Here is a 19,810-nt window from a genome sequence, read left to right as displayed (position 1 = left end):
CCAAGTTGGATGCATCCGTTGTCAATGCTCTTTAAGGAGGTGAAAGTTAGAATGGGAGTCCCACAGAGGAGGGATTGAACAAGCTCGGAAGGAACTAGGATGATATCCACTAGGTTCCCTATAGCTTGAGACCACTAGGAAGCCAGTCAAAAGGAGGCAAGCCATGGGAGTGGCATGCACTGTGGAGGCCATGTGGCCAAATTATCTCAATACCTGCTGAGCTGTAACCTGCCTGCTGCTTTGGATCTGTGAGGCAACTGCTATCAAGGTATCTGATACCACCAGGGGCAGAAAGACCCGAGCTTACACCTTATCTAGCAGGGCTCCTACGTATTCCAATCTTTGAGTTGGGAGAAAATGGGACTTGGGGTAGTTTACGATGAACCCTACCCTAGGAGCTCCAGCAACCAAACTGTTCTCTAAATTGACTCTTGCACTCCTTCCTACAATGTGCTTTTGACCAGGCAATTGTCCAGGTAGGGAAACACAAAATCCCAGTCTGTGTAGGAGCTCCAGCACCCGAATAATTCTTCACATTGAGCACAATGTGCTCTTGACCAGCCAATTTGTCCAAGTAGGGAAACACAAAATCTCAGTCTGCGTAGTGATGTTGCGATTACTGCTAGACATTTTATGAAGACTCTGGGAGACATAAGGCCAAAAGGCAGAATTGGTCGTGATGTTTCTCTACTAAAAATCTGAGTTACTTCTTGTGATTGGGAAGGAAGCAATGAAATATGGGTGTAAGCATCCTTCAAATCCAGACAGCCAATCTTGTTTCTGAATTATGGGAATCATCCTAAACTGTTCTTTGACCAGGAATTTGTTCAGGGTCATTAGGTGTAGAATGGGATGAAATCCCCCCCCCCCTTCTTGAGCACAAGTACCTGACTAGAATCCCTTCCCTTCTTCCCCAGGATCAACTATATGGCCTGTAGAAGAGCAAAGCTTTCCTCTACAAGTACCTGTTTGTGCTGAGAGCCGATGTAAGATGCTCTTGGTGGGTAATCTAATGGCTTGTCACCAACGAAGTGCGCAACGAAGGAGGACAATTTGAAAAACCAACTGGTCTGTCGGGCAGTATACTCTAGATGTTATTAAAAAAATTTGTTTACATTTACTACTGATCTGCTTCGTTGGTTTCCATCTTGGAGTCTGCGGATCATTTGCCTTGCTGTTTTCTTGGATCCTCCCTGTGGTTATAAGGGGCCACACCTTTGATAGTAAAAATTCAGCCTCCCTCCCACCAGTAGGCTATCCAGGATGGTTATTTGGATAGCTATGTTCCTCTGGAGCCAGTCAAAAGTCAGTCTCTTGCTTTGACTGGGTACCAGCTAGGCCTTCTGGGGTCAGGACCAACATGTCCAAGAGCGTTGAGGCTGGGGTAGCTGGGTAGAGCGGGAAGGAAGAAACATATGTCAGAGTAATAGGTTTGCTGCCTAGGTCCAGTAAAAAACCTCCTAGTGGAGAAGGATGAAGTGGAGGCTGCTGAGTAGGGGACTGAATGGTATCAGTATGTTTCTTGATCAGGTCTGTGACCTCCTCCACCTTGTCCCCCAAAACATTCTCTTCTCAGCATGCTACATGAGCTAACCTCATGTAAACCACTGGTCAGAAAAGTACAGCAAAGAGTCTGCTCGTCCCTACATGCACAGCGGAGAGTCTGTGAGCAATATCAAAGGTGTCATAAGTGCCCCTGGCAAGATATTCCTGCATTCCAGCTGTTGTTGGCCAACTGGCAAAGCTCAGTGGCATGCTCCTGAGGGAGTGAGTCTGCAAGACTGAGCGTACTGCACACCAAAGACTCAAGTACATGCTCATGTAGAGCTGGTAGGACTGGATACAGTGAAGGAGCATCAAGGCCTGATGAACCTTTCTCCCAAACAAATCCAGAGTACTCCACCAAGTCATGAGTCCTGAAACTTCTGGCTCAGTTGAGACCAGATTAGACCACCAGACAGCAGTGAGGCAAATGTGCCCTCTCGAATCTGGGACCCTTCTGGATACAATACCAAGTATCCACCTTTTTTGGTGCAACATGCACTGAGAGGAGAGATTCCCAATTCTTCGTCAATGCATCTTTCAGGATAGGGTGAAACAGAATTGTAACCCCTCCCTTCCTTAGGAAGAGATTCAAGATCTAGGACAGATAACATTTTTGCCCTAGGCTCTTCCTCTGCCTCCAACTTAAATGGGATGGCCGAAGATATCTCCTTCACAAAACCTATGAATGAGAGACTCTCTGATGGAAATTTACACCTCCTTTGTGGTGGGGAGGGGTCAGAGGGGACTCCATATACTACTACTACTACTTAACATTTCTAGAGCGCTACTAGGGTTACGCAGCGCTGTACAAATTAACAAATAAGGGCAGTCCCTGCTCAGAAGAGCTTACAATCTTGACTCCAAGCATATGACTCCAAGAAATAATGTAGAATGCCCATGAGCGGTCCAAGTCAGATTCTTCGCAATACTCTAGATGGGCTGAGTCTGTGCCTGCCCCAGCTCAGTGAAACCATGACCACGCCCCAAAGGGCGCCAAGGTACAGCCCTACTCTCAGACCAGGGAAGCTTCCTCCTCTGATGTAGAGAGTGGTACCTCATGGATCGATGTCGACACCTGTGGCGTGGTCTTCTATGCCGATGCCACGACAGGTAGACTTGGGGTCTCAAGAAGGAGTTGAGGATGAGCCACAGCTAGCACAAGTGTCCTCAATGTCTGAGCAGTGGGCAGCTCAAACATCTGCTCCAGCAACTTCCCAAGCATGGCCCAGCCCCATCATCGAGGGCAGGAAATGGCAATGGCTGGGGAGCTGGTTTGAAGACAGCCTGGGAAAGAGCCATGTTGAACTGGAAGCGGGAACCTGGCTGCCTGAAGATTGGAGCATTGGCACCTCATCAAAGAGGGGGAGCTATCCTTTTGGTGCCAGCAATTCTAGGGTACCGGCAATGCCGATGCCTGGTGCTCCTGGCACCATGCTTTGAAAAGGGCCAATGCTTGTGCTTCTTTGGCTTCCCTTGAAGCTCAGCATTGTGGTCCCTTGGTGCAGATGAGGACGACTTCGAACCCGTATACATCCTCAGTGTTGGCTCTGATGCTGACCGGTCTCAGGATCTACTATCAGCGTCCGATGTCAAGGGAGGTGGAGATCTCAATTCCGGTGCACTTCCAGTGGCAGATGAAGTCTGGGCAGCCATCGAGGTTGATGTTTCCGATGCAGCTGTCGATGGACCAACCTTTGAGGAGCCAAAAACGTTCTCATGTTGGACCTGATGCACCATCTGTCCTCAGCTGCATTTGTAAACAGAGGAAACAAGAATCAGGCTGGTGGTCAGGCCCAAAGCACCTGATGCACCAACTGTGCAGGTCCGAGGCAGAAATCACCGAATTACATTAGGCGCATCATTTGAAGCCACTGGGGGGGGGGGGGGGGGGTGTCTTCCTAGACATCGAGAAAAGAATCATGGCCAAATTAAATCTTTAGCGTCAACAAGGGGCAAGGCTCAAATCGAGATCAGTGCTTGGGCCTAAACGAGGACTAAAGAGCCGGGCAAAAAAGAAAACAACTTGAAAAGCCAGAAAACCTAATTAAAGGGGAAAGGAAATAAAAATACAAACTATGAAGAAAATAAGAAAAAAGAAAAATATTGCACAGTAAGGCACTGAAAAAGTAACAATACACTCTTGAGAGTAACGCCTCCAAGATGATCATTCTCAAGTTGACTATTTCGTGTAAATGAAACTGATCCAACTGTTCTCAGGAATATATCAGAAAGGCTCATCATACTTCAAAAAAGTCAGGCATTTTGTGAAGTGTCACTTCCTAGCCACAAAATACAGAGAAGTAAACCAGATACTTGAAACCTAGCAAAAAGTTAATCTATGGTATATGTTTTTGAATAGGACTGGTCCTTAGAGTGTCCTGGCACCCTCCAACACCCCAACTAATTAACTAAAGAGCTGCTGCATTAACTTAGAATCCACTCTCCTGAAGTCCAACTCAGTCAAAGACAACCTGCCAGAACACAGGACCAGGAAATCTACAGAAACCAACCCTCCGTAATTCTACTAGCTACACTACCTTAACATTTCATTTCTAATGCCAACATAAAAAAGCGAATGCTACATACCTGTAGAAGGTATTCTCCGAGGACAGCAGGCTGATTGTTCTCACTGATGGGTGACGTCCACGGCAGCCCCTCCAATCGGAAACTTCACTAGCAAAGTCCTTTGCTAGCCCTCGCGCGCCCGCGCGCACCGCGCATGCGCGGCCGTCTTCCCGCCCGAAACCGGCTCGAGCCGGCCAGTCCAGTATGTAGCAAGACAATACACTTCAAGGGAAGACACAACTCCAAAGGGGAGGCGGGCGGGTTTGTGAGAACAATCAGCCTGCTGTCCTCGGAGAATACCTTCTACAGGTATGTAGCATTCGCTTTCTCCGAGGACAAGCAGGCTGCTTGTTCTCACTGATGGGGTATCCCTAGCCCCCAGGCTCACTCAAAACAACAACATTGGTCAATTGGGCCTCGCAACGGCGAGGACATAACTGAGATTGACCTAAAAAATTTACCAACTAACTGAGAGTGTAGCCTGGAACAGAACAAACAGGGCCCTCGGGGGGTGGAGTTGGATCCTAAAGCCCAAACAGGTTCTGAAGAACTGACTGCCCGAACCGACTGTCACGTCGGGTATCCTGCTGCAGACAGTAATGAGATGTGAATGTGTGGACAGATGACCACGTCGCAGCTTTGCAAATTTCCTCCATGGTGGCTGACTTCAAGTGGGCTACCGACGCTGCCATGGCTCTAACATTATGAGCCGTGACATGACCCTCAAGAGCCAGCCCAGCCTGGGCGTAAGTGAAGGAAATGCAATCTGCTAGCCAATTGGATATGGTGCGTTTCCCTACAGCCACTCCCCTCTTGTTGGGATCAAAAGAAACAAACAATTGGGCGGACTGTCTGTGGGGCTGTGTCCGCTCCAGATAGAAGGCCAATGCTCTCTTGCAGTCCAATGTGTGCAGCTGACGTTCAGCAGGGCAGGAATGAGGACGGGGAAAGAATGTTGGCAAGACAATTGACTGGTTCAGATGGAACTCCGACACAACCTTTGGCAGAAACTTAGGGTGAGTGCGGAGGACTACTCTGTTGTGATGAAATTTGGTGTAAGGGGCCTGGGCTACCAGGGCCTGAAGCTCACTGACTCTACGAGCCGAGGTAACTGCCACCAAGAAAATGACCTTCCAGGTCAAGTACTTCGGATGGCAGGAATTCAGTGGCTCGAAAGGAGGTTTCATCAGCTGGGTGAGAACGACATTGAGATCCCATGACACTGTAGGAGGCTTGACAGGGGGCTTTGACAAAAGCAAACCTCTCATGAAGCGAACAACTAAAGGCTGTCCTGAGATCGGCTTACCTTCCACTTGGTAATGGTATGCACTGATTGCACTAAGGTGAACCCTTACGGAGTTGGTCTTCAGACCAGACTCAGACAAGTGGAGAAGGTATTCAAGCAGGGTCTGTGTAGGACAAGAGCGAGGATCTAGGGCCTTGCTGTCACACCAGACGGCAAACCTCCTCCAATGAAAGAAGTAACTTCTCTTAGTGGAGTCTTTCCTGGAAGCAAGCAAGATGCGGGAGACACCCTCTGGCAGACCCAAAGAGGCAAAGTCTACGCCCTCAACATCCAGGCCGTGAGAGCCAGGGACTGGAGGTTGGGATGCAGCAGAGCCCCTTCGTCCTGCGTGATGAGGGTCGGAAAACACTCCAATCTCCACGGTTCTTCGGAGGATAACTCCAGAAGAAGAGGGAACCAGATCTGACGCGGCCAAAAGGGAGCAATCAGAATCATGGTGCCTCGGTCTTGCTTGAGTTTCAACAAAGTCTTCCCCACCAGAGGAATGGGAGGATAAGCATACAGCAGACCTTCCCCCCAATCCAGGAGGAAGGCATCCGACGCCAGTCTGCCGTGGGCCTGAAGCCTGGAACAGAACTGAGGGACCTTGTGGTTCACTTGAGATGCGAAGAGATCTACCAGGGGGGTGCCCCACGCCCGGAAGATCTGTCGCACCACACGGGAATTGAGCGACCACTCGTGAGGTTGCATAATCCTGCTCAACCTGTCGGCCAGACTGTTGTTTACGCCTGCCAGATATGTGGCTTGGAGCACCATGCCTTGACGGCGAGCCCAGAGCCACATGCTGACGGCTTCCTGACACAGGGGGCGAGATCCGGTGCCCCCCTGCTTGTTGACATAGTACATGGCAACCTGATTGTCTGTCTGAATTTGGATAATTTGGTGGGACAGCCGATCTCTGAAAGCCTTCAGAGCGTTCCAGATCGCTCGCAACTCCAGAAGATTGATCTGTAGATCGCTTTCTTGGAGGGACCACCTTCCTTGGGTGTGAAGCCCATCGACATGAGCTCCCCATCCCAGGAGAGACGCATCCGTGGTCAGCACTTTTTGAGGCTGAGGAATTTGGAAGGGACGTCCCAGAGTCAAATTGGAGCAAATCGTCCACCAATACAGGGATTCGAGAAAACTCGTGGACAGGTGGATCACGTCCTCTAGACCCCCGGCGGCCTGATACCACTGGGAGGCTAGGGTCCATTGAGCAGATCTCATGTGAAGGCGGGCCATGGGAGTCACATGAACTGTGGAGGCCATGTGGCCCAGCAATCTCAACATCTGCCGAGCTGTGATCTGCTGGGACGCTCGCACCCGCGAGACGAGGGACAACAAGTTGTTGGCCCTCGCCTCTGGGAGATAGGCGCGAGCCGTCCGAGAATCCAGCAGGGCTCCGATGAATTCGAGTTTCTGCACTGGGAGAAGATGGGACTTTGGGTAATTTATCACAAACCCCAGTAGCTCCAGGAGGCGAATAGTCATCTGCATGGACTGCAGGGCTCCTGCCTCGGATGTGTTCTTCACCAGCCAATCGTCGAGATATGGGAACACGTGCACCCCCAGCCTGCGAAGCGCCGCTGCTACCACAGCTAGGCACTTTGTGAACACCCTGGGCGCAGAGGCGAGCCCAAAGGGTAGCACACAGTACTGGAAGTGGCGTGCGCCCAGCTGAAATCGCAGATACTGTCTGTGAGCTGGCAGTATCGGGATGTGTGTGTAGGCATCCTTCAAGTCCAGAGAGCATAGCCAATCGTTTTGCTGAATCATGGGGAGAAGGGTGCCCAGGGAAAGCATCCTGAACTTTTCTTTTACGAGATATTTGTTCAGGGCCCTTAGGTCTAGGATGGGACGCATCCCCCCTGTTTTCTTTTCCACAAGGAAGTACCTGGAATAGAACCCCAGCCCTTCTTGCCCGGATGGCACGGGCTCGACCGCATTGGCGCTGAGAAGGGCGGAGAGTTCCTCTGCAAGTACCTGCTTGTGCTGGAAGCTGTAGGACTGAGCTCCCGGTGGACAATTTGGAGGTTGAGAGGCCAAATTGAGGGTGTATCCTTGCCGGACTATTTGGAGAACCCACTGATCGGAGGTTATAAGAGGCCACCTTTGGTGAAAAGCTTTCAACCTCCCTCCGACAGGCAGGTCGCCCGGCACTGACACTTGGATGTCGGCTATGCTCTGCTGGAGCCAGTCAAAAGCTCGCCCCTTGCTTTTGCTGGGGAGCCGCGGGGCCTTGCTGATTCGCACGCTGCTGACGAGAGCGAGCGCGCTGGGGCTTAGCCTGGGCCGCAGGCTGTCGGGAAGGAGGATTGTACCTACGCTTGCCAGAAGTATAGGGAACAGTCTTCCTTCCCCCGAAAAATCGTCTACCTGTAGAGGTAGAAGCTGAAGGCTGCCGGCGGGCGAACTTGTCGAATGCGGTGTCCCGCTGGTGGAGAGACTCTACCACCTGCTCGACTTTTTCGCCAAAAATGTTATCCGCACGGCAAGGCAAGTCCGTAATCCGCTGCTGGACTCTATTCTCCAGGTCGGCGGCACGCAGCCATGAGAGCCTGCGCATCACCACACCTTGAGCAGCGGCCCTGGACGCAACATCAAAAGTGTCATAAACTCCTCTGGCCAGGAATTTTCTGCACGCCTTCAGCTGCCTGACCACCTCCTGAAAAGGCTTGGCTTGCTCAGGGGGAAGAGCATCAACCAAGCCCGCCAACTGCCGCACATTATTCCGCATGTGTATGCTCGTGTAGAGCTGGTAAGACTGGATCTTGGACACGAGCATAGAGGAATGGTAGGCCTTCCTCCCAAAGGAGTCTAAGGTTCTAGCGTCCTTGCCCGGGGGCGCCGAAGCATGTTCCCTAGAACTCTTAGCCTTCTTTAGGGCCAAATCCACAACTCCAGAGTCATGAGGCAACTGAGTGCGCATCAGCTCTGGGTCCCCATGGATCCGGTACTGGGACTCGATCTTCTTGGGAATGTGGGGATTAGTTAATGGTTTGGTCCAGTTCGCAAGCAATGTCTTCTTCAGGACATGGTGCAAGGGAACAGTGGACGCTTCCTTAGGTGGAGAAGGATAGTCCAGGAGCTCAAACATTTCAGCCCTGGGCTCGTCCTCCACAACCACCGGGAAGGGGATGGCCGTAGACATCTCCCGGACAAAGGAGGCAAAAGACAGACTCTCGGGAGGAGAAAGCTGTCTCTCAGGAGAGGGAGTGGGATCAGACGGAAGACCCCCAGACTCCTCGTCAGAGAAATATCTGGGATCTTCCTCTTCCTCCCACGAGGCCTCACCCTCGGTGTCAGACACAAGTTCACGGACCTGTGTCTGCAACCTCGCCCTGCTCGACTCCGTGGAACCCTGTCCACGATGGGGGCGTCGAGAGGTAGACTCCCTCGCCCGCATCGGCGAAGCTCCCTCCGCCGACGTAGTCGGGGAGCCTTCCTGGGAGGTGGCCGCGGTCGGTACCGCACGCGGTACCGACGTCGGGGACCTCAACCTGGGCGATGGGCCAGCCGGCGCCACGCTCGACGGTACCGGTGGCGCAAGCACCGCCGGTACCGGAGGGGTAGGGCGCAACAGCTCTCCCAGAATCTCTGGGAGAACGGCCCGGAGGCTCTCGTTTAGAGCGGCTGCAGAGAAAGGCTGAGAGGTCGATGCAGGCGTCGACGTCAGTACCTGTTCCGGGCGTGGAGGCTGTTCCGGGCTGTCCAGAGCGGAGCGCATCGACACCTCCTGAACAGAGGGTGAGCGGTCCTCTCGGTGCCGATGCCTGCTGGGTGCCGAATCCCTCGGCGACCCAGAGCTCTCGGTGCCGACACGGGGAGGAGACCGGTGTCGATGCTTCTTCGATTTCTTCCGAAGCATGTCACCGGAGCTCCCCGGCACCGACGAGGAGGACGTCGAATCCACCCGTCGCTTCCTCGGGGCCGAGACTGAAGAAGGTCGATCTCGGGGGGGCTGTACCGCAGGAGCCCTCAGGGTAGGCGGAGACCCACCCGAGGGCTCACCGCCACCAGCAGGGGAATGGACAGCCCTCACCTGCACTCCACCCGATGCACCACCGTCCGACGACATCAGCAGACGAGGTCCTGGTACCACCGACGTCGATGCAGCTATCCGATGTCTCGGCGCCGATGCAGAGGCCCGATGCCTCGATGCACTCGATGCAGGGGCGGCCGAGGAAGATGGTCTGGACGCTGACGACGTCGATGCACTCGAAGATCCCGGTGCCGATGCCGACGAAGAGCCCGAGAACAACACGTTCCACTGGGCTAGTCTCGCTACCTGAGTCCGCCTTTGAAGCAGGGAACACAGACTGCAGTTCTGAGGGCGGTGCTCGGCCCCCAGACACTGAAGACACGACGAGTGTCGATCAGTGAGCGAGATAACCCGGGCGCACTGGGTGCACTTCTTGAAGCCGCTGGAAGGCTTCGATGTCATGGGCGGAAAAATCACGCCGGCGAAATCAAAAGCCGAAATGGCGAAATTCGAAGCACCAAATTTAGAGGGAGAAAAAATCTCGACCGAGGCCGAAAAAAGGCCTACCCCGACGACGAAAGAAAACTTACCGGGGCAAAAAAGCTGGAAGTACGGGGAGGATTTACACGAAACCCGGCGGGGGGTTTCCGGAGCACTTCCCGACAAGGACAAAGCTTTCCCGAAGGAAAAAAAACACGTTCAAACAAATTGGACGCGCGAGGTCGACTTTCCGGGGCTCGACACGGCGAAAACACGACCGTACCGAGTGCGGACAAAAGAAGACTGGCCGGCTCGAGCCGGTTTCGGGCGGGAAGACGGCCGCGCATGCGCGGTGCGCGCGGGCGCGCGAGGGCTAGCAAAGGACTTTGCTAGTGAAGTTTCCGATTGGAGGGGCTGCCGTGGACGTCACCCATCAGTGAGAACAAGCAGCCTGCTTGTCCTCGGAGAATAAAACTTCCTATTTGGCTTAACTTAACATATACTCTTGTTTATACAGTGGTGGAAATAAGTATTTGATCCCTTGCTGATTTTGTAAGTTTGCCCACTGACAAAGACATGAGCAGCCCATAATTGAAGGGTAGGTTATTGGTAACAGTGAGAGATAGCACATCACAAATTAAATCCGGAAAATCACATTGTGGAAAGTATATGAATTTATTTGCATTCTGCAGAGGGAAATAAGTATTTAATCCCTCTGGCAAACAAGACCTAATACTTGGTGGCAAAACCCTTGTTGGCAAGCACAGCGGTCAGACGTCTTCTGTAGTTGATGATGAGGTTTGCACACATGTCAGGAGGAATTTTGGTCCACTCCTCTTTGCAGATCATCTCTAAATCATTAAGAGTTCTGGGCTGTCGCTTGGCAACTCGCAGCTTCAGCTCCCTCCATAAGTTTTCAATGGGATTAAGGTCTGGTGACTGGCTAGGCCACTCCATGACCCTAATGTGCTTCTTCCTGAGCCACTCCTTTGTTGCCTTGGCTGTATGTTTTGGGTCATTGTCGTGCTGGAAGACCCAGCCACGACCCATTTTTAAGGCCCTGGCGGAGGGAAGGAGGTTGTCACTCAGAATTGTACGGTACATGGCCCCATCCATTCTCCCATTGATGCGGTGAAGTAGTCCTGTGCCCTTAGCAGAGAAACACCCCCAAAACATAACATTTCCACCTCCATGCTTGACAGTGGGGACGGTGTTCTTTGGGTCATAGGCAGCATTTCTCTTCCTCCAAACACGGCGAGTTGAGTTCATGCCAAAGAGCTCAATTTTTGTCTCATCTGACCACAGCACCTTCTCCCAATCACTCTCGGCATCATCCAGGTGTTCACTGGCAAACTTCAGACGGGCCGTCACATGTGCCTTCCGGAGCAGGGGGACCTTGCGGGCACTGCAGGATTGCAATCCGTTATGTCGTAATGTGTTACCAATGGTTTTCGTGGTGACAGTGGTCCCAGCTGCCTTGAGATCATTGACAAGTTCCCCCCTTGTAGTTGTAGGCTGATTTCTAACCTTCCTCATGATCAAGGATACCCCACGAGGTGAGATTTTGCGTGGAGCCCCAGATCTTTGTCGATTGACAGTCATTTTGTACTTCTTCCATTTTCTTACTATGGCACCAACAGTTGTCTCCTTCTCGCCCAGCGTCTTACTGATGGTTTTGTAGTCCATTCCAGCCTTGTGCAGGTGTATGATCTTGTCCCTGACATCCTTAGACAGCTCCTTGCTCTTGGCCATTTTGTAGAGGTTAGAGTCTGACTGATTCACTGAGTCTGTGGACAGGTGTCTTTCATACAGGTGACCATTGCCGACAGCTGTCTGTCATGCAGGTAACGAGTTCATTTGGAGCATCTACCTGGTCTGTAGGGGCCAGATCTCTTACTGGTTGGTGGGGGATCAAATACTTATTTCCCTCTGCAGAATGCAAATAAATTCATATACTTTCCACAATGTGATTTTCCGGATTTAATTTGTGATGTGCTATCTCTCACTGTTACCAATAACCTACCCTTCAATTATGGGCTGCTCATGTCTTTGTCAGTGGGCAAACTTACAAAATCAGCAAGGGATCAAATACTTATTTCCACCACTGTATGTCCTACAATAGATGGCATATCAGATTGAACCACCTACTCTAAATCCAAACAGCATCACCACAAAGAAATCTCATTTATTGGTCTTGGAACTAGAAAGATTTGTTCCTTACCCGTATATCTGCCACCAGGTTTAATGACAATGGCGCCACGGCTGCGTGTCTCCTCCTCAGCCTGCGCCATGCTCTCTCTTGCTTTCTGATAGGAGTCATCAGTAGCACAGACTGTGATTTTATCTTGTATGCTACCAAGACAGTCCAACTGGATAGCTCCATTGCTGAGGGGTGGGGAAAAATATGTTACTTATACAAATACACGGTCAAGTCTATTCAACATCAATAAACTGTCAAACTGAAACCTCTCTCTGATTTAAGAATGAATTAAACCAGCAGTCATAAAACTGTAGGCCTTAGAAGATTTGTTCCTCTATGGATGGCTTTAAAAAAACAGTACCACAGCATAAAACTTGTGAACAGTACCACTCAATGTGATAGCATTTTACATTGATTTAAGAGTTCCAAAAAGATCACAAGTGGGAAACACCCACAAGGCCTCATTCAGCCTTTTAAACCTCGGTCTTTGTACAGCTCTTAATAAAATACCCCATATATCAGGTGCTGAGTTCTGAAGTCTATTTTTAGATTCCACTTATTGCTATGTTACCATTCAACTTTCAGTTACTTAAGGGTCTGTGCATTTTCAGAGCAAGACAACTAAAAATGGTGTACCACAACAGCTAATTTCCAGGACTGCTTCCTCTGAAAAGCAGGTGTCATAAGCTCAACATATTTTCTGTTTCTGTACAAATTAGAAAACCCCCATCAAACTGGTTATATTTTTCTCCCCACTGAGAGTCAGGAGACTTATGTTGTGAGGTCAGGGAACGAGAACCAGAGAGTCCAAAAGATGTACTGAAAACACTTCTATTTATAACACATGATGGAGAGCCCATCTGTTTAATCAAACCTCACAACTGGAGAAGCCAGACTCAACATGGCCGTGTTTCGCACTGAATGCCTGCGTCAGGATTCCTTTAGCACCATGAACTACCTGTCTTTTTGGCATTAGTGAATATATTAGTTTTTTCTATTCTTGAATTGTTATTCATCTTGATAATCATAGTACATTAGAACACTGGCCTCCTAACGCAGGCATTCACACTGAAACATGATCGTGCTGAATCTTGCTTCTCCAGTTGTGAACTTTGATTAAACAGATGGACCATGTGTCCTCCATCGTGCTTTATAGACAGAAGTATTTTCTATGTTGGAATAGCATAAGGGCTCATAATTTGGAAGGAATTCAATTTTAAGGCAATATGACTACTGTAGAAGTGAAAAAGTAGCCTAATGTTTAGAGTGGGCTGAGAACCAGGGTTCAAATTGCACTTGCATTCTCTATTCCATCGGTAAACAGTCGGCCGGTCGAGCATGCACAGAGCAGCCAAGCGTTATGCTGGCTGCTCTGCGCATGCCAAATACACCTCTGTGCCGCCCGAAAGGAAAATGCCGTGCCGCTCACCCCCTCCACGGCCTGCTGCAGGAAGGCTCCGATGCAGGAGAGTGCAGTTGAGGACGTCCATCCAAAAAGATGTTCTTTTTGGACGTCCTCTCCCCCCTTCCCCCCTACAATAATAAAAACATCCTTTTTGGACGTGCTTCACTCAAGGGGCTGCGATTGGAGCTGGCCGTGGACAAACTCGTCACTTATCTGCCTAACAGAAGCAAGCAAAGCGCAGTTAGCTGTAATCTTAAGGGTGAAATCGGCATGTTTGCAGCCAAAAAAACTAGACAGGTAAGACAGAATCGACCCGGATCTGGATGAACGACCGGACCCTGCGACAAGAGATCTTGCGTGACCGGAAGTTGAAGGAAAGATCGACCAGAAGACGTTGAAGGTCGGCATACCATGGCCTGCGGGGCCAATCCGGCGCCACCAGAATTAGGCGACCCTTGTGACTCTCTACCTTCTGAAGCAGACGCCCGATCAAAGGCCAAGGCGGAAACGCATACATCAGGCCGTCCGGCCAGGCTTGAAGAAGAGCGTCCACTGCAAGCGCTTTGGGATCTCTGTGACGACTGTAGAACAGCGGCAACTTTGCATTGGTCGCGGACGCCAACAGATCCATTTTGGGGACTCCCCAGTGATCTACCAACAGCCGAAATGCCACGTCGCTGAGCGCCCACTCTCCGGGATCGAGCAAGTGACGACTGAGAAAGTCCGCCTGAACGTTTAGCACCTCTGCTACATGAGCCGCGGAGAGAGCCACCAGATTGACCTCTGCCCAATGAAAGAGCAGTGACGCCTCCCGCTCCAATGGGAGACTCCGCGTCCCTCTTTGGCGATTGATGTATGACACCGCTGTGGCATTGTCCGACATGACTCTCACCGCCCGTCCGGTGAGTAGTGGAAGAAAACTCCGAAGCGCCAGACGGATAGCCCGAGTCTCCAACAAGTTGATCGAACACTTGGATTCCGGAAGGGACCAAAGACCTTGAGCCACTTGTCCCTGACAATGAGCCCCCCAGCCGTGAAGGCTGGCATCCGTCGTTACCACTACCCAGTCGGGCTGATCCAGAGGCATGCCTTTGGACAAGTTGGCCTCTCGAAGCCACCAACGTAAACTGGCTCTCACCGACGACAGTGGCAACCTGTGAAGAAGCGACCCGGTCTGGGATGACCACCTGGATAGGAAGGACCTCTGCAGGGGCCTCATGTGAGCCCTGGCCACCATCTCTATCATCGCTGCCATCAGACCCAGCACCTGAAGGTAATCCCTTGCCACCAGGCTGGACCTCTGCAAGAAAAGCCGAATCTGAGACTGCAATTTCAGTACGCGGGCCGACGGAAGAAACACACGGCCCCGCTGCATATCGAAGAGGACTCCCAGATACTCTAAGGACTGAGAAGGCTGAAGACGACTCTTTTGCATATTGACTACCCAACCTAGATGCTGCAACAATTCGACTACCCGAGCCGTCGCCTGAACGCTCTTCTTGGGCCGATTTTGCCCGAATCAACCAGTCGTCTAAATAAGGATGGACCAAGATACCTTCTGCTCTGAGAGCTGCCGCCACAACAACCATGACCTTGGTAAACGTGCGGGGAGCGGTCGCTAGCCCGAAATTGAAAATGATGCCCCAGAATAGCAAACCTTAGGAACCGCTGATGAGACGGGTGAATGGGAATATGAAAATAGGCTTCTCTAAGATCTAGGGAAGTCAGAAACTCCCCGGCCCGCACCGCAACAATGACGGACCAAAGAGTCTCCATCCGAAACGAGGGCACTCTGAGAGCTCGATTGACCGCCTTGAGATCTAAAATTGGACGAAAGGAGTCGTCCTTTTTGGGCACCAGAAAATAAATGGAATACCGGCCCTGGCCCCTCTCCGCCGCCGATACCACAGAAATCGCTCGAAGATCCAGCAGCCTGCGAAGAGTAAGCCGGACCGCGGCGGCCTTGACGCGAGACCGACAAGGGGATTGCAGGAAAGCATCTGACAAGGGACAAGCAAACTCTAATGCGTACCCGTCGCGAATAACCTCTAAGACCCACTGGTCCGAAGTAATTTGGGCCCACCTCTCTTGAAATTGCGCTAACCGAGCACCGATCTGAAGGAGAGGCTGGGCCCGCACACCTTCATTGCTGAGGCTTGGAGGCTTGGAGGAAGATAGGACCTGAAGTGGTGAACTGGATTAGGAACTGGTTGACGGACAGACGCCAGAGGGTGGTGGTGAATGGAATTTGCTCGGAGGAAGGAAAGGTGAGTAGTGGAGTGCCTCAGGGATCGGTGCTGGGGCCGATTTTGTTCAATATATTTGTGAGTGACATTGCCGAAGGGTTAGAAGGTAAAGTTTGCCTATTTGCGGATGATACTAAGATCTGTAACAGAGTGGACACCACGGAGGGAGTGGAAAACATGAAAAAGGATCTGAGGAAGCTAGAAGAATGGTCTAAGGTTTGGCAATTAAAATTCAATGCAAAGAAATGCAAAGTGATGTACTTAGGGAATAGAAATCCATGGGAGACGTATGTGTTAGGCGGGGAGAGTCTGATAGGTACGGGCGGAGAGAGGGATCTCGGGGTGATAGTATCTGAGGATTTGAAGGCGACGAAACAGTGTGACAAGGCGGTGGCCGTAGCTAGAAGGTTGTTAGGCTGTATAGAGAGAGGTGTGACCAGCAGAAGAAAGGGGGTGTTGATGCCCCTGTATAAGTCGTTGGTGAGGCCCCACCTGGAGTATTGTGTTCAGTTTTGGAGGCCGTATCTTGTTAAGGATGTAAATAGAATTGAAGCGGTGCAAAGAAAAGCTATGAGAATGGTATGGGATTTGCATTCCAAGACGTATGAGGGAGAGACTTGCTGACCTGAACATATGTATACCCTGGAGGAAAGGAGGAACAGGGGTGATATGATACAGACGTTCAAAATACTTGAAAGGTATTAATCCGCAAACTAACCTTTTCCGGAGATGGGAAGGTTGTAGAACGAGAGAACATGAAATGAGATTGAAGGGGGGCAGACTCAAGAAAAATGTCAGGAAGTATTTCTTCACGGAGAGAGTGGTGGATGCTTGGAATGCCCTCCCGCGGGAGGTGGTGGAAATGAAAACGGTAACGGAATTAAAACATGCGTGGGATAAGCATAAAGGAATCCTGTGCCGAAGGAATGGATCCTCAGGAGCTTAGTCAAGATCGGGAGGCGGGGCTGGTGGTTGGGAGGCGGGGATAGGGCTGGACAGACTTGTACGGTCTGTGCCAGAGCCGGTGGTGGGCAGCGGGACTGGTGGTTGGGAGGCGGGGATAGTGCTGGACAGACTTGTACAATCTGTGCCAGAGCCAGTGGTTGGGAGGCAGGGCTGATGGTTGGGAGGTGAGGATAGTGCTGGGCAGACTTATACGGTCTGTGCCAGAGCTGGTGGTTGGGAGGAGGGGCAGGTGGTTGGGAGGCGGGGATAGTGCTGGGCAGACTTATACGGTCTGTGCCCTGAAGAGCACAGGTACAAATCAAAGTAGGGTATACACAAAAAGCAGCAAATATGAGTTATCTTGTTGGGCATACTGGATGGACCGTGCAGGTCTTTTTCTGCCGTCATCTACTATGTTACTATGTTATGTAACCCCCGGCCTCCCCGAAAGGACTGAGTTCTTTGTAAGAATCTAGACCGAGGAGCTTGAAAACCTCTGACAGAACGAAAACGACGAAAATCACGACCTCTGCTACGAGCTGAGAACTGCCCGCGCCCCGAACCTCTGGGGCGATCCTCCGGCAACCGCGGAACTTTAGCTTCTCCTAGACTACTTACCAATTTATCCAACTCCGGACCAAACAAAAAGGAACCCTTAAAGGGAAGCTTACTAAGTTTAGACTTTGAGGCCGCATCCGCTGACCAACCACGAAGCCACAGAACATGGCGAGCAGCCACCGAGAAAGCCATAGACTTTGAAGAGGCCCTCAGCAAATCATACATAGCATCCGCCAAGAAAGCTGAAGCCATCTCCAGCTTAGCCACGTCATGATCAATAGCAGCAAGATCATCCGAAGAACGGTCTAAAATCCTCTCGGACCACCGAAAACTCGCCCTTGCAACCAGAGAACCACAAATAGCGGCCTGAACCGCCAGAGCTGAAACATCAAAAGCATTCTTCAGGAAGGTCTCCATCCGGCGCTCCTGAGGGTCCCGCACAGCTGTGCCACCATCTACTGGCACCGTGTTCTGCTTAGTCACCGCGGAGACAACTGCGTCCACTACAGGGGAACTCAAAAGCTCTTTATCGGAACTGGGTAAAGCCTGCTCATAGCCCTTGCAAGCCGAAAACCAGAGTCCGGACGCTCCCACTGAGCCTGGACAACATCCCTAATGTCTTGATGCATGGGAAACGATCTACCAAACCTGCGGACTCCTTTGATCAACAAGTCCACCTTCCTAGGCTCCGCCACCGCACTATCATCCTCAAAACAGAGAGTAGAAGAAACCTGGGAAATAAGCTCCTGAAGGTCATCCCTATGAAAGATTCTAACCACCAAGGGATCCTCCCCCACAGGAAGGGATTCCTCTTTATCACCTGTATTAGAAAACTCCTCAGACCAATCCTCCTCAGGCAACCAAGAATCCTCTGCCAGGGCAGGGAACTCCTGCTCAGGCTCAAAGAAATCATCCTACTCTGCCTGCCCAGAAGGCTTGAAGCGTTTTACAGGTACAGAAGGAGCCTCCACAGAACTCCTTACTGTAGGTGCAGCAGGAGCAGACTGCTGCAGTAAAAAAGCCTGATACATTTGAACTACAAAGGCAGGAGGGAAACCAGCTGTCCCCTGAGACAGTACTGTAGCTGGAGCAGCTGGCAGCGAGACCAGGGGATCCCGAGACAGATCAGAGCGGGCTACATCCAAAATGGCGGACGTTCCCACAAAAACCGGCAACAAGGGAGCGGGGGATGCAACCACCTTACCGCTACTCGAATCGGACCCCCCCCCCCCCCCCGACAGCGGAGCTACTGGCGCCGACGAAACAGACGGTCCTGCACCCTGATCCTGCAAAATGTCCACTGCCGTGCAAAATTTACAGACACCACTGGATGCGAGGCCCCGGCGCTGACAAACTGAACACCGCCGCAACTTTTCCGACATCGCGAACAGCTGATCAGGTAAATAAAACTCCGGCGCGAAAACGAAAGTAAAACCGCTACTTCGCTCAAACAAACACTGGAGCTGCTCTGCTTGCTTAAGCTCAAGGAGAAAAACAGCAGGCTGTCAGAAATCACAGGATCAAAGCCTGGGTTGCTGAAGCTCCATTTTATATTGCTCTTTTAAAAGCGGCTGCCTCTCCCTGCCTCCACAGTTCTTAACATTAAGAGCTGGAGGGAATTCACCTCAGTCAGACTGCTCCTGTCAACAGTCTGCTATATAACAGCAGCAGAAATAGGCACCAACTGCTGATTCTTCAGGGAGGATTAGGGGGGAGGGACTCGGATACTCGAGTGTGGCACCCCCGGGGTAAGCAGAGGCCCCCACGGACCTCAGCCCCTAACAAGCAGGTTTTATTTTTTTTTTGTAATTCAAATGCACTGTAATAATCTGAACCTTTCAGCAGAAAATAGAAAATACTAAGACTCACTAAGAACAAATAGACCAGAAAAAAGGAATGAGACTGAAGGACTCACCACCTTCCACCTGCTGGAGACTGAGATTACTGGATCTTTCCCTGTCTGGCAAGGGCTCTTATTGGCTCTCTGGAGTCACACTTTTTTCTCAGTCTCCACCTGCTGGAAGGCGTGCACAACCCATCAGTCACATTCTGGGCCGGTCCGGAGGGAGGCTAAGGAATGGCTCGTTAAGTTTAGTGCATCTGGCCCTCAATCCTTCAATGCCTCAGGTACAAACTTAAATTGGGAGCCCTCCAGGGATAGGAAAATACTGTACTCAATGTAAATTATCTTGAACTATGACTGAAATGTGTGAGCTAAATCCAAACTAAAATGAGTGAAATCATAGGCCTGATGTGATGATATCTTTGTCAGCGTGGCCAGGTGTCTAGAAGGATATCAAGTTACTTGAAAGAGATTCAACTGTGCAACAAGTGTATCCACAGCTCAAAAATGACCACTGCTGATGGGCTCACCATTTTATGTAAAATCAGTAAATGGAACTTAGGACTGCAGCAGCAGGCTTTTTGTTGGGAGTTTTCTCTTCCTCCTGCCTTTTCAAGGCTGCTAGCCTGCGCTCTCTGTCCCAGGGGTACCAGTGTACAGGATACACAACTGACAGCCAGACACTGTTGTTGGCTAAGGGAAGAATTGGCAGTCCTTGAGATTAATTAACTGTTAAAAAGGAGCAGATAGGGA

At 51.0% G+C, this 19,810-nt stretch overlaps 1 protein-coding gene across 1 annotated transcript in view; it reads right to left on the bottom strand.

Moving 5' to 3' along the window:
* The window catches only part of ELL (elongation factor for RNA polymerase II), a 321,380-nt gene that overhangs the window by 142,846 nt on the left and 158,724 nt on the right, over window positions 1–19,810 (bottom strand). Inside the window, exon 4 of the mRNA XM_030217262.1 lies at window positions 12,082–12,245. Coding sequence (XP_030073122.1) covers window positions 12,082–12,245 — 164 coding nt within the window. The remainder of the gene's footprint in view (window positions 1–12,081; window positions 12,246–19,810) is intronic.

This window comes from Microcaecilia unicolor, chromosome 11, assembly GCF_901765095.1.
Source record: "Microcaecilia unicolor chromosome 11, aMicUni1.1, whole genome shotgun sequence".
In the NCBI taxonomy this organism is placed as follows: Eukaryota; Metazoa; Chordata; class Amphibia; order Gymnophiona; family Siphonopidae; genus Microcaecilia; species Microcaecilia unicolor.
The sequence above is the reverse complement of the archived record's forward strand: the minus strand, read 5'-3'. Positions and strand labels throughout refer to the sequence as shown.